The sequence below is a fragment of the Bubalus kerabau genome, chromosome 17 (genome assembly GCF_029407905.1).
Source record: "Bubalus kerabau isolate K-KA32 ecotype Philippines breed swamp buffalo chromosome 17, PCC_UOA_SB_1v2, whole genome shotgun sequence".
NCBI classification, from domain to species: domain Eukaryota; kingdom Metazoa; phylum Chordata; class Mammalia; order Artiodactyla; family Bovidae; genus Bubalus; species Bubalus kerabau.
In genome coordinates, this window is record NC_073640.1 from 58,879,713 (window position 1) to 58,893,457 (window position 13,745).

Genomic DNA, 13,745 nt, shown 5'->3' on the forward strand with positions numbered 1-13,745 from the left:
GCTCCTCCGTCCATGGGATTTTCCAGGCAGGAGTCCGTTGGTGCTACACAGCCAGAATTTCAGTTTGTGTAAGCAGAGGTTTTTTGTTTTGTTTTGATAAATTTGAAGCAGGTAAAACCTACGAGTGGAGACTTGTGCCCGAGACAGGGAAGGCGTGTGAATTTTTGGTTAAGTATCCCCTCACCACGGTAAAGAATCTGCCTGCAATGCAGGAGACCTGGGTTCGATCCCTGGGTCGGGAAAATCCCCTGGAGAAGAGAATGGCTATCCACTTCAGTAGTCTTGCCTGGAGAATTCCAGGGACAGAGGAGCCTGGCAGGCTACAGTCCATGGGGTCGGAAAGAATCGGGCACAACTCAGCGACTAACACCTTCACTTTCACCACGTATTTGTTGAGTACCTACTATGTGCCATGCAGTGAGCAAAGCAAAGTGCCTGCCTTCAGGGGCCTTACACATTCTGTCTCTTTGGCAATGAATCTAGACTTTGCTGTGACCGCCTTGGGCAAGTGATTTCATTCCCAAGCCTCAGTTTCCCCATCTGTGATATGGGAACAATAATACTCTCCCACACCAGGTAGCGGGGCCTGGTTTTAAATTAGAGGCGAGTGCTCGCTTCGGCAGCACATATACTAAAATTGGAACGATACAGAGAAGATTAGCATGGTCCCTGCGCAAGGATGACACGCAAATTCGTGAAGCGTTCCATATTTTAAAAAAAATAAAATAAAATAAATTAGAGGCGAGGCATTTGCCAGGAACAAGGGTTAAACGAGCTCGCTTTCTGCTTGAGCAGTTCACGCGCTTGAGTGACAGCTCGCTCGCTTGGGGCGTGGCCACACTTGGAAACACCGCGGCCGCGTGATGTCACAGAGCCCGGAATCTCCGCGAGAAGTCCAACCTTGTTTTCCGTTCCCTTCCCTCACGTTTACGTTTCGAAACCCCGCCTTCCCTCTGACGTCAGCACGTCCGGCTGCCTTGGTCTATAAAAACGCTGAGGGTAGCGTCACCTCTTCGTGAAGTTTCCGGCCTGGATATATTTGTATGTTTCCCTGGACGATCGTATGCCTCTTTGTCGCGACAGCGCTTGCAGCAGCCGGTGACAACTTGAGTCCTCGAGCCCGACGCCGGAGGGCGAGATGAACGCGCTGATCTCCCGAGCCGTCCGAACCTGCGATCGCTTGTGGCAACCTCAGCCGGCGCTCCTGCCTCCGGGTTGACGCGCAGTCCAGAGCTGGTGAGTTGAGGGGATCGGAACACCTAGGTTCCCAGGGGTTGGGGGCTGGGACCGGACTCCTGGCCAGTTAGGAGGCGGGAGCTCAGACTTCTGAATTCCGGTGGGTACTAAGGAAGGCCTGGGAACCTGAGGGGTTCTGGAGGGGTGGGAGGAACCCCAGGGCTCCGACTTAGGGAGCAGAAAGAATTGGGAACTTGAGAGTCCTGAGGCAGACGGAGGAGGGGTCGGGGGGCCAGACTCTTGGGTCCCCAGAGAAGTAACCATCTAGGGATCGGAATTTTTGAGTTTCCAAGGCGGGGGTGGGTGATGGGAGCTGATTTGTCAGTCCTCGGGAGTTGAGAGAAGCAAGGACTAGGACTTTGTCCCCAAGAGAAGCAAGTAGAGGACCTGTGTTTTGGCTTCCTGGGACCAGGACTTATGGGTTTGAGAGCAGATGGGGCTGGGAGCTTGTTGGACTAAGGGAAGGAGAGAACTGGGGACTCCTGGGTTTTGAGAGAAGAGATGGGGAAACAAAGGTAAGAGATGGGAGTGGCTGGGATCAGAAAGGAATGTGGGGCAGGAACTCTTACGTTGCTATTTGTGTTGCTATTTGTGTTACTATTTCCGTCTCGATGACTCAGGGTCATCCTCTGATGCTATTCCCTAAATGGCTTCTAAACTTGACCCCTTTTTTTTTTCCTCCCCTTTCCCCAGCCCAGACAGATGGCTCCAGGCCAAATGTCCCATCAGCCTGCCCCCTGGAGAGGTACCCACCCCTTCTTCCTCCTGTCCCCACTGATGGGCCTTCTCAGCCGGGCCTGGAGCCTCCTGAAGGCCCCAGGACCTCCAGAGCCCTGGCTAGTGGAAGCAGTAACCGAAGCAGATCAGGGAGGAGCTGGCCTGGAGGACGAAGCAAAGGCTTCTCTGGCCACCTACCATGCCCTCTGGGGCAGGCACCCTCAAGAGGAGACCAAAGACAGTGGAGTGGCTGAGGAGGACCGAGAAGCCCCCCCGGGGGCCTGCCCCAACCTGGAAGCCAAGCATTCTCTTCCCGAAATCTGGGGACTTTCAGATGATGATGATGAAAAGTACGGTGGGGAAGAAGCAACTGGTGTCCCTAGAGAGCAGAAAGAACTTATGGATGGCCAGCCTGCTCCCCTGCCCCTCAGTCTTCTGATAAGATCTCTGCCAGACCTTCCTGGGGAGGAGGAATCTAAGGAAGAAGCAGTTACTGGAGGTAATGAAGTGACCGCGTTCTCTTTTCCTCTGTCACACTGGGAGTGTTGCCCAGGGGAGGAAGAAGAAGAGGAGGAGGAGGATGGAGAAGCTGTTAGGGTGTGCCGCCCGGTGAATGGAGCCACAGAAGAAAGAACAGAGACTGAAGCAGCCATGAAGACCTCCATGTCCCCCTCATCTGTAGACTCCCACCTCAGGGCCTGGGAATGTTGTTCAGGAAAGGAGTCTGAGGAGGAGGAGAAGGACAAACAGGCTGAGAAAGGAGATGCTGACCCAGGGCCACACTCCACAAGTCTAGCCCAGAGGCCCTCCCTCAGGACCTGGCAGCATCCATCCAGTGCGATCACAGAGGAGGAGGAAGACCGCGATTCAGAGGAAATGGGGGTTTCCTCTTCCGTCCCACTCACAAGTGCCTTCCTGAGTGACTGGGTGTATCGACCAGGAGAAGACACGGAGGAGGAGGAGGATGAAGACGAGGAGGACTGTGATTCAGAAGCAACTGAAGATGAAGGAGAAGCCGAGGACTCCTCTGCCACCCTACCAACAAGTGCCTTCCTGAGTGCCTGGGTGTATCGACCAGGAGACACAGAGGAAGAGGAGGACTGTGATTCAACTGAAGATGAGGGAGAAGCCGAGGTCTCCTCTTCCATCTCTCTGACAAGTGCCTTCCTGAGTGCCTGGGTATATCAACCAGGAGACACAGAGGAAGAGGAGGACTGTGATTCAGAAGCAACTGAAGATGAGGGAGAAGCCGAGGTCTCCTCTGCCACCCCACCCACCAGTGCCTTCCTGAGCGCCTGGGTGTATCGACCAGGAGAAGACACGGAGGAAGAAGATGAGTATGAGGACGAAGATGATGAATCAGGAGCAGCTGACTTGGGGCCCAGCCCCTCCCTTCAGACTCAGAGTGCCCTCCTCAGGGACCAGATTTATCAGCCTGGAGAGAAAACAGACGGAGGAGAAGCTGCTGAGAAGTGGGGAGAAGCTGAGCCCTGCCCCTTCCGAGTGGCCATCTATCTACCTGGAGAGAAGCCCCCACCTCCCTGGGCTCCTCCTCGGTTGCCCCTCCGACTGCAAAGACGGCTCAAGTCTGCACAAACCCCCACCAGGCATCCGGACCTTGAACCTCTCCCGAAGACCAGAAAGGTGGGTACTGAGAACTTTGATTCTTGAGGTTAGGGAGGAGAGGGCTGGGAGCTGGCACTCCTGGGCCTGGGGACCAAAGGACTGGAGGTCCCGACTCCTGGCTCCCCCGAGTTGCAGAGGGTTGCATGTGAGCTCCATTGGGAGGGCTGTGTTCACGTTAATGCAATCCTTTGCAAGAGGCTGGCCCCTGTGGGAGGAAGGAGCCTCTGAGCTCATGTCAACCTCAGGGCCCCACCTCTACCTTCAGTGAGTCAGCTGGGGAATCACTTGGCAGGTGAGATAACAAGCCAGATGACAAGCATTGTTGCGTAACTCATTTTTGTTGTTGTTTCTCTTTCTCCCCACCTGCGGCCCTCTGTATCTTGTGTGTGTGTGTCTCCCCGTGTCTGTGCCCGTCCATCTCCAGGTGCGCTTCTCTGAGAAGGTCTCCATCCATCCCCTGGTTGTCTGGGCAGGACCGGCCCAGGCCGCCCGCAGAGGCCCCTGGGAGCAGTTTGCCCGGGATCGAAGCCGCTTCGCCCGACGCATCGCCCAGGTCCAAGAGGAGCTGGGTCCCTACCTCACCCCTGCTGCCCGGGCCAGGGCCTGGGCACGTCTCGGGAACCCTCCCACTTCCCTGGCCACTGTCCCTGCCCCTACCCGGACCTCACCGACGTCTCCCATCCAGGCCACACCCTTGAGCCACTCTCTGGCCTCTCCCTCCCCTCCCTGTGTGTCTCCTAGCCTAGACCTCAGTGGGAGGCGTGGCTAATGTGAAGTAGTTTTTGTGTTAACTATTTATTTATTTGAATGTAGGTTTATATAATGAATAAAGCTTTTTGTAGTAAGCAGCGTCTCCGTGTGTGTCTGAACTGACAGCATTCACTACTCCTGAGTCCCCAAGACAGTTGAGGGGGGAATACATAAAGGCCAGCACTTTCATGGAAGATAAACTACATTTCCCATCATCCCTTAAATCTGCCTCTTCCCATCCTGAGGCTTCTTTGAACTAAGGACTGGTGGGTTTTGTCGGGTTTTTTTCTTTTTTTTTTTTTTTGGCTTCTGCCTACATTTTATTAAACCTAGGACAGTTATATCCCCAAAGGGTCTGGGAGCTGAACTCACTAATTCCTAAAAAAGGGTTAAGCTCCAGTTTTCTGTGTGCTCCTGAAATACAAAGACTTATCCTCCCTACTGGCAGATGTAGTGAGTTCCCCAAGACTTTTAAACTTATAAATGTACCTGATTTCACATTTATAAATCCTATGTCCATAAACTGTTTCCTTATCTGTAAAATGCGGCTAACAACTGCACATACCTTAAGAGTTTGTAAGATCCCAAAATAAGTCATAATTAAAACAATGTTTGTTAACCTGTTCAGTGTTGGCTACTACTGTAATTATTCTTTCATCCACACATGCATGTCAATTACCCATCCTACTTAACTGCGCCAACTTAAAAAACTCTTCTCAGCAGTTCAAACAAGAGTGCTCCAAATGTCCTGCACCCGGTCCAGCCTCATACCCTGCCCCTCCCCACTGGTTCCCCAGCAAGCTGATGCTACACCACCCTTTCATTCCGAAAACCACTAACCCCCCTTCCACCTTTGTATGAGCTGCTGCCTTATGTAGCTCGTCCCTGACCTCTATGGCTCAGCTAGTTCCTTGTGGTTATTCAGATGTAGCATAAAAGTATATATTTTAGAGATGCCTTGCTCTGATCCAGCCACCTTATATTTTCCTCCTTTATAGCAGGCGAGCATTTTGAATTTTTGTTAAGACCCATCCCCCATGATCGGACTATGATTTCAGGAGAGCAAGTGTTGCCCATAAGCCCACTTCCTAGAGCACAGAACGGGGCGCCCAGGCGCCATCTAGTAAGTATTGGTTATTAGTAAACTCATGTAAAAAAAAGACATGCTGAGGCCCTTCCTTTAAATGAGCAGGCACAGAAGCTGATGAGTTATTTATTGAATTTACTCACATGCCAGCTTCCCATCGAAACTGGACAAGCAGATGGCAAAGGCTTGGAGCGGGCAAAGTGGGAAGCGGAAGTCCATGGTGAACGTGTCTGGGGCTATACGACCAAACTGGAGCACGAGGTAGTCCGCTGAAGAGGAAGTCAGGAACTGAGGGTGTGTTATTTCCCTGCCGCGGGCCTCTGAGCCGCGAGAACTACGACTCCCGAGAGGCTGTGCGGCACCCTTATTCCGCCCAGAATCCCGGAAGTGTGTTTACGTGGCCCTCAGCCGTGTTCCCTGGTAGCCAAACGGTAAAGCGTCTGCCCGCAATGCCGGAGGCCCAGGTTCGATTCCTGGGTCGGTAAAACCCCCTGGAGAAGGAAATGGCAACCCACTCCAGTATTCTTGCCTGGGAAATCCCATGGACAGAGGAACCGGGTGGGCTGCAATCCATGGGGTCGCAAAGAGTCGGACACGACTGAGCGACTTCACTTTCAGCCATGTACACTACACTTCCCCATAGGCTTTGCAATAGCGTGGAGTCGGCCCTCCCTGCAAAAACGCTCAAGTGCTAATGGGAGAAGTACTTTTCCTCCTGCCCCCTTGCCAAGGTAAATCGGTTCCTAGGAGCTCACTGTCATCCGGATGAACGATCTGGAAGTTCTTGACCGAGGCCCGTGTGACCCGACCATGAAAATTGAGCACGTAGGCACCGCTCTCATCGTTCCACGATGGGGCTTTATTTTGCAGCAGGACCAGGCCCTGGCTGGCCCCCCGTTGGAGGCGACTCAGTAGCGATTCTTGTTCCTTAAGGGTAAAGTAGGGGACGTGGTTAGCCAACTACCAACCAGCTTTTTTCTTCTGAACGCAGAATTTTGAGTCCCTAGTTTTCCCTTCCTAAGACATTTAAGTCTGACAGAATCCTCCCGGCTTATGTGACCTTATGCAACCCATCGGCCCCCTCTCCTCTTAGCACCTATGGCCGGTCCCCCAGACCTTCCTCCTCCACTGACCCAGAGATTCTCAAGTTTGGTGGACTCACATTTTGTGGCTGGACACAGATTCTCTGGTTCTGGGCGTTGATTTCCGGAATAATAACATTCATTTTCCGGGGCCCTCGGAATCCCAAGACGTTGGTCTCCTGAGGGTGGTATGCTCCATTTGGCCTGCTTCTTTCTCCCTCCCCACCGTTCTACTCCTCTCTCATCCCCCCGGACACTCACATAACATACAGCCCCCAGCTCCTCCCTGATCCGAGCTGTCTCCGGAAAAAAATGTTTCCTTTCCGGATTCACCCCATTGTCGAAGATGCTGAACTTGGTGCCCAAGACATTAGATCTGCTCCAGGAGGGAAATGGTCAGAATAAAAACAATAATTATTTCTGTTTTGCTTTCCCATGTCATCTCATCAAGTCTTTCGATCCATCCTCTACATAAGACTCATGTTCCATCTACCAGTCCCAGGTCCCTCTCTTCCTCTGGGGAGAAGGATTTTTAGGCTCCTGCCTTGGGCCTTTAGCAACGCTCTTCCTCTAAGACAGAACTCACATATACGAGCCCTCTTCTGTCATAGGAACTTAGAAGTCCCAGCTCCCTGCTGCTCAAGAAGTCAAATGTCTTTAATGCCAGTCTTGCCTCCGAAGTCTTCAGTTCTGTTCCCAACCACCCTGGAGTTAAAACTTGAAGGACTACATAACCCATCAGTCCCTACGAGAAAAAGTTCTAGAACAGGTGGAACTTGTACCCTTGGACTGCTGGGAAGTGTAGTTCAATTGTCCTCTTCCTCCCACCCCTTGCCACCTGTTTAGCACACACATCAGAACTCTGCCCACCTGACTTTGCCCACAAAATTGTCCCCATCCCGAGACAGGTCTGTAGGGTCCAAGGAGATGAGGTAATTAGAGGTTTTGCTCCTTTTTCTCTTGCGCCCCGCCAGAAGGAAGTGCTGTGGATGTGATAAATAGCCCATTAGAATCGACTTCTGATATTTGGCTAGAGCTAGGGGTCCAAAAGACCGGGGCTTCCCTGGTGACGGTGGTGCTAGTGGTAAAGAAGCGACCTGCCAATGCAGGAGGCCTTAGAGATGAGGGTTCAATCCCTGGGTCAGGAAGATCCCCTGGAGGAGGTATGGCAACCCACTCCAATATTCTTGCCTGGAGAATCCCATGGACAGAGGACCCTGGTGGGCTATTGTCCATAGGGTCACAGAGTTGAAAAGGACTGAAGCGACTTAGCGTGCACACAGGGATTCAAAAACAAGGAAATACCATGTCCCAAGACAGAGGAAAGGGTAATGGAGCAGTAAGTGTCCTAAGGCTTGCTGGAAAGGAAAGGGAATCAGTCCTGAATATTCATTGAAAGGACTGATGCTGAAGCTGAAACTCCGATACTTTGACCACCTAATCAAAGGTCTTCTTCATTGGAAAAGACCCTGGATGCTCAGAAAGACTGAAGGCAGGAGAAGGGGATGACAGAGGATGAGATGGTTGGATGCATCATGACTCATGGACATGAGTTTGAGTAAGCTCTGGGAGTTGGTGATGGACAGGGAAGTCTGCCGTGCTGCACTCCATGGGATCACAGAGTCGAAAATGACTGAACAACTTGAACTGAGGCTTGCTGGTAGATGCAGGGTGTCAGCTGGGTCCCGAAAGGGGAGTTTCATTTCACATCTTAATATCTCCCCCTACTCCTTCGGATATTGGGCCCAGGGCTGAGGGAAAGCCAAGGCAGGGGGCAAACTTGCCTGGCAGGCAGGGCCTGGCTTTAGAATAGGGACAGGCCTCACTTGGAACATTACAGCAGGACTTTAGTGTTTCATCTGTGAAAACCCTGTCTGGCACTGAGTAGGGGGAAAGCCTCTTTCTGGGGGAGAATGAATAATTGAGAGGCGGTCACACGTGAGAGAAATGATCTGACTCAAAGGGGCGTAGCTTGGTTATCAGTGGAAAATCCACGAAGGGAAAAGCTTAGCTCCTGAGAGGGGCCCGGACCTGTCTCAGGATTGGGGGGGGACTAGGGCCTAGATTTGGACCAAGTGAGAAGTGAACGTCGCTCGGCCGTGTCCAACTCTTTGCGACCCCACGGACCATACAGTCCATGGAATTCTCCAGGCCAGAATACCCGTTCCCTTCTCCAGGGGATCTTCCCAACCCAGGAATCCAACCGGGGTCTCCTGCATTGCAGGCAGATTCTTTACCAGCTGAGCTACCAGGGAAGCCCCAACAAAAGGTGGCCAATGGTTCTGTAAGGGGTGGGGTTTGGGACTCTGAGGGGGCATGGCCTAGCTGTGAGAAAGGCCAGCTCAATTCGAAAGTGGACAAGCCTGGGTTATGGGATGGGGAGGGCCTATGCCACTGGGCTCTGAGAATAAAGGAGCCCAGTTCTCTGAAGAGCAGGGCCTGGCGTTGGAACTGATTAGTTCTAGCTCAGTGAAGAGCTAGGCTTCGATTTGCCTAAGTCTTGACCTCACTCAGACCCTACGAGGTGGGACTTGTTTCCAAGCTGCCAGACCACACCTTTCGGCCGTCGGCCGCCTCCAGGTAGAGATAGTAGAACGGGAACATGCCCTTGTCTACCCCGCGCTTGTCGCGGCTGATGCGACACTGCACCGTGCGACCGCGCATCGCTGGCCGCAGCACATATGCTCTCATGTCCTCGCCCAGCCGAGGGCCTGGGGCGCAGGGAGGCGTGCGGGGCGAGTTCCCCACATCGCCGCTGCCCGCGCCGCGCGCGCCCTCGGACACCACTTCGTCGGCCGTCCCTGGGGATTTCCTCATGGTAAACTCCGGCTCCTCTTTCTTCTCTTCCAGGTCTTCGCCCTGGCCCACGCACCAAATTCAAGATGAGAGACAGCCGAGACTCGCCCTCCTCAGCCCGCTCACCCTCCCCCCGCTCCCTGCTTTGCCAACTAGTGATTGGCCATCCCACCTCCGTCTCTCGACCAAGTTTCTGTCTATTGGTCAAATATTTCAGCCGCCTGCTGATTGGCCACTACGTTCAATTCTAAGCTCAAACCCCAAGATCGCTTCATTTGTTGATTGGCCAGTAACATTGGCCACACCCATTTCACCTACCAATTGGAGAATCCTCTTGAAAGTACTGCCCATTCCTTTAATACCCGTGTTCACGTGGTCTATATATTAACATATAATACCGCCCAGATTTTCTCGACTGAAACTATCTCGCTTTCATTCATACCAAAATGAGTGCCATCTGGCCCTTTCCTATCACTATTTCACCCTCTCCAAAGCTCACTGCCTTTTGGTGGGCTGGGTTTTAAGGTATATGCTCACATCAATTCCGATTCTCTAGGTTGAAAATAAATGCTGCACACAAAGAACTTCTGCTAGCCCGAACATAACAGGTTCCACCCACCAGTAAAAAGGGCCCTTGATTGGACTGCAGAATTTTAGCGCCCCGCGAGCCTGAGACTAGCCCTCTTCCTCCTATATCCTTATTGGCTGTGCCACCTCCCACCTTGTTGGAGGCCAAGTCTCCAAGGCCACCGTCACCATCCATTCCAGGGCTTGATCTGGCACTGGGCACTTCGTATTCAATTCCAACATCCTGTAATTCGCTCTTGTCCTCAGCACTAGCGCCTAAGGGGTAGAAAAAAGCCCTGAAAAGACTGAGCTCAGGATACCTGGGACCCAAGAGCTTGGGACAAGGTCATCAGTGCTAGCTGGAGAAGCTCAGAACTCCTAGGTTTCCGACTCCTACTTATTTATCATCAACCTCACTTGCCAGATTCTTCTCCTCCTCTATGTGCACAGGGGTCTATACAAGTTGAGAAGTCTGTGACTGCCCTGGATCTAAGGACAGGGAGGGGTTAAAGTCCTCTCTTTCCTTTCTCCCAGAGAGAGCATCCGCGAGACTGGGGAACTAAAATGGCAGGAGGGAGCAAATTTGGGGTTATAACCCAGAGTCCTGTTATTGAAATCACTGGTCAAGTCATGAGAAATCACTGGTCAAGTCATGAGAATAAAAGGAAATCTCCCTACCATTGAATATTATTAAGAAAAAGGAATGAAATACTGATAATGCTATAAAATAGATGAACACTGAAAACATGCTAAGCCAAAGAAGCTAATCACAAGAAATTATATACTGTATTATTCTATACATGAAGTGTCTAAAGAGAAATTAAGTTAGTAGTTATTAGGTCTGGGAGAAATGGGGGATGGGGCAGTGACTGATAAAATGTATAGCGTTTTCTTTTGTGGGTAATGATAATTAATAGTCTAGAATTCATTGTGGTGTGTATTGCACATCTCAGTAAATACACTGAAAACCATGGAATTGTAAAATTTTAAATGAGTGAATTTGTATAATATGTGAAATACATCTCAACAGAGCTATTACAAAAAAAAGGGGGGAGGAAGTGCCAAATGGACCAGGGGACCAGATTTCACCCAGTGTCACAGAAATTACCAGATCGTTGGCAGGCTGGCCAGCCTTTGCGCTGCAAAAGAGTCCCCGGAGGCTCTTCACAAGGAGGTGGCGAGGCAGGAACATCCTCCACGGAGACTTCCTCCAACTCCAGATCAGAACTGCCTGGTAGTCAAGAAAGGGAGGAGAACTGGAGACTGGGATTTCTGAATACCAGGGAAGGAAGAGGGCTGGAGATGCAGATTCTGGGTATTGGAGGAGAAGTTTCATGACCTGGACTCCTTGCGGTGAAGCATATCCGGGCCCGCGGGGGTCCTTTGGAGACATCAAGGACTGAGTGGTTCTAGACTTCTGGGTTCTAGGGGGAGTGGAGTTCTGAGGTATCAACCGCCCAAGGATTTGAGATTACCTGCTTCTGTCGGCGGTAACAGAGGGTCACGCTCGCCACTGCCATCTCCACCGCAGCTCACGGTGCCCAGGATACCGTGGGATCCAGGGCACAAATGCGCTTCTGGCACATTCTCCTGAAGGAAAGGGTTCCTGGGGCCTGGGAGAAGGTGTGGCGAGGCCCATTAACACGAAGCATAAAATCCTGGTCCTCTGAGAAGATCCGCCTCCTCGCTGGTCTCCCAAACCTCGTCCCTGATTGACTACCCAAACCCCCGAGACCCACTCAGAACCCGAACCTCAAGTCTCAAAGAAGCACAGTCCTACCACTAAACTGTCGCGATTCCGTGTGTAAACAGTCCCACGCGGGCTCTCCAGTAAATCGGCTTTAAATTACCCAGGCCTGGCCCCGGGGCTTTGCCTACTTCAGCCCTCCGGTTTCTTAGGAGCTGCTCCCGGCGCTTTTCCAGGCACCTCCCCCAACTCTCCCAAGCCCATGAGTTCCACGACTCCTTAGACCCCGTCCCCGCACTCTCTGGGCGGTCCCCGGCTCTCCCAGGCTCCACCCTAGCCGAATCACAGATCTCTTTCGGGGCCCACCTCTACTTGCACCATACACCGCACTCTTGATCTCTCCGGCCAAGTCCCCGAACTCTCACAGGCCCCGCCCCCGCGCTCTATCAAAGCGCCCCCACCCTCCACGAGCTCCACCAGGCCCCTCCCCTCTAGGCCCTTTAGCTCCACCCGCCATCACTCTCCCACAGGCCCCTCCCTCCAGCCTGTGCTCCTGCCGGACTCGGGGCACCTTTCCTCACCGCTGTCAGCCGAGAAGCGTTCCTCCCGCCGCCTCGGTCTCCGTGGCCGCACTGAAGCGTCAGGATTGGCCTGAACCATGAGGGGCTCTTGGCGCTTCCGTCGCTGCTTCTTCTCAAACAGACGCCACTGCGGGAGCGGGAAAGAGGTTGGGGTGGGGGGGGTCTAGGAACCGAACCGGAAGACTGGGGTGAAAGGGGACCTGAGGCAAGGGGAGTCCTTGCATAGGTGGGAGAGTTCCAGGCCTTCAGTCTCTCAGCAACTCCTTCCATAGAACCCTGAGTCCTGGCATCCAGGCCCCTCCTCCCGAAGGACCTAGGAGTCCTAAGGACCCAGAACTCTTGTTCCTTAGAAATTTCAGAGTCTCGTCACCAAGATTTGCTTCCTGAGGATTCCGAATTTCTGTTTTCTCGTTTCCCAATTGCAAAACTTGAGACTCCGAGAGACCCAACGAGGACCACTCCCAGAGCAAGTCCTGGGGGTGGGACTCCTGAGGGGGTATGGAAGATAGAAGGGGAGGGTTGGCAGGATTCCTGGGCACAGTACCTGCTCTTCCAGCTTCTGCAGTCTCATAGCGGCTAGCTCATCTCCCAGGGCCCTAAGAGAGGTGCAGGCTCATAGTGACAGCAAGCAGGGCACCCCCGTTGCCCAAGAGCCCTTCCCCTTCTTCCCGCTGCCCAACTTAGGGTTCTGAACACTTGTGAGGTCACAGAAGAGACAGAACCTGAGTCTGCTCCGCCAGTGCTTAAGTTCTTTCTCCCTGCACTGGCCTATCTAGAGTCCAGGGGTCAGAGATCTCAAGCCCCTCCTATCTCAGGACTCAAAGCCCCCAGCCCTTTTTCAGACCCACGGGTCCTCATCTGTAGCTCCCTCCGGTTAGGTAGGTAGGACCCAGAAGTCCAAGCCCCCAGCCCCTCCCTGCAAGGCACACATCATTAGGAGACCAGAGCTGCTGAGCAGGTGTGGGCATAATCAAAATGCCCCCTTGCCCCCTCCATCTCTACCCTTGCCCATCCCATTTCCCCCACTTACTCTTTCTTCCATGTATCACTTTCCCGAGACATTCTGGAGAAGCAAAACAAGGAGTCAGGAACCAGACCCAACATCCCAATAGGCTCTGCCCTCCAACACCTGATCTTAAGCTTGAGATTTTCTCCTGGACCCAGGCAACCCAAATTCCAGTGCTAATACTTGCTAGGGACCCTGAAGCCTGTTCCCAGCTTTCACCACTATCAGGAGCCTAGGAGTCCAGCTTGCTCTTCTCCCAATACCTAACTCTCTCCTTCACCCAGACATGAGAACTCAAGACTGGACTCCAAACACCCCATCCCCAGTGATCCCAGACCCTCAGTACCCACCTGCCTGGGATCCTGGAGACCTCTCCTCTTCTCCTACCTGGAGAAGCTTTTCACATTCACACCTCAATTCCTTGCCTGTCTGGCCAATTTCTAAACATAACTGACCCTCTCTTTGGAAACCAGGGACATAATCTCTGGGTCTCTGGGAAGTAAGCAGGGGAGAGAAGAGGGCTTAGAGGGAGGACGGGGGATTCCCTTGGAACCTCCCCTAATCCCCCTCCCTTCTGACCCCACCCTGTGCTCTGCTTCCAACAAAGCAA

At 52.8% G+C, this 13,745-nt stretch overlaps 2 protein-coding genes and 1 non-coding gene across 3 annotated transcripts; 2 read left to right on the forward strand and 1 right to left on the reverse strand.

Moving 5' to 3' along the window:
* The first annotated feature begins 607 nt into the window (after positions 1 to 607).
* On the forward strand, positions 608 to 714 carry LOC129632643 (U6 spliceosomal RNA). Its single transcript, XR_008704631.1, has one exon. It is a non-coding gene; the product is annotated as a U6 spliceosomal RNA (small nuclear RNA).
* Positions 715 to 1,001: 287 nt separating this feature from the next.
* On the forward strand, positions 1,002 to 4,424 carry PPP1R15A (protein phosphatase 1 regulatory subunit 15A). Its single transcript, XM_055551991.1, has 3 exons — positions 1,002 to 1,236; positions 1,930 to 3,597; positions 4,004 to 4,424. Exons 2-3 carry the CDS (start codon positions 1,939 to 1,941, stop codon positions 4,346 to 4,348), a joined length of 2,004 nt encoding a protein of 667 aa, XP_055407966.1. The 5' UTR covers positions 1,002 to 1,236; positions 1,930 to 1,938; the 3' UTR covers positions 4,349 to 4,424.
* Positions 4,425 to 5,291: 867 nt separating this feature from the next.
* TULP2 (TUB like protein 2) lies at positions 5,292 to 13,478 on the reverse strand. Its single transcript, XM_055551992.1, has 12 exons — positions 13,160 to 13,478; positions 12,674 to 12,725; positions 12,130 to 12,256; positions 11,337 to 11,474; positions 10,970 to 11,092; positions 10,016 to 10,137; positions 9,055 to 9,357; positions 7,369 to 7,481; positions 6,760 to 6,874; positions 6,579 to 6,677; positions 6,172 to 6,343; positions 5,292 to 5,685 (listed from the first exon to the last, which is right to left on the reverse strand). Exons 1-12 carry the CDS (start codon positions 13,231 to 13,233, stop codon positions 5,552 to 5,554), a joined length of 1,572 nt encoding a protein of 523 aa, XP_055407967.1. The 5' UTR covers positions 13,234 to 13,478; the 3' UTR covers positions 5,292 to 5,551.
* Positions 13,479 to 13,745: the final 267 nt, after the last annotated feature.

Coding starts and splice junctions, on each gene's coding strand:
- TULP2 (XM_055551992.1), bottom strand. CDS start 13,233: ATGTTGGGTCTGGTTCCTGACTCCTTGTTTTGCTTCTCCAGAATGTCT. Junction 12,726..13,159: donor AGTGATACATGGAAGAAAGA/GTAAGTGGGGGA, acceptor CACCTCTCTTAG/GGCCCTGGGAGATGAGCTAG. Junction 6,678..6,759: donor AGCTGGGGGCTGTATGTTAT/GTGAGTGTCCGG, acceptor TACCACCCTCAG/GAGACCAACGTCTTGGGATT.
- PPP1R15A (XM_055551991.1), top strand. CDS start 1,939: ATGGCTCCAGGCCAAATGTCCCATCAGCCTGCCCCCTGGAGAGGTACC. Junction 3,598..4,003: donor CTCTCCCGAAGACCAGAAAG/GTGGGTACTGAG, acceptor GTCCATCTCCAG/GTGCGCTTCTCTGAGAAGGT.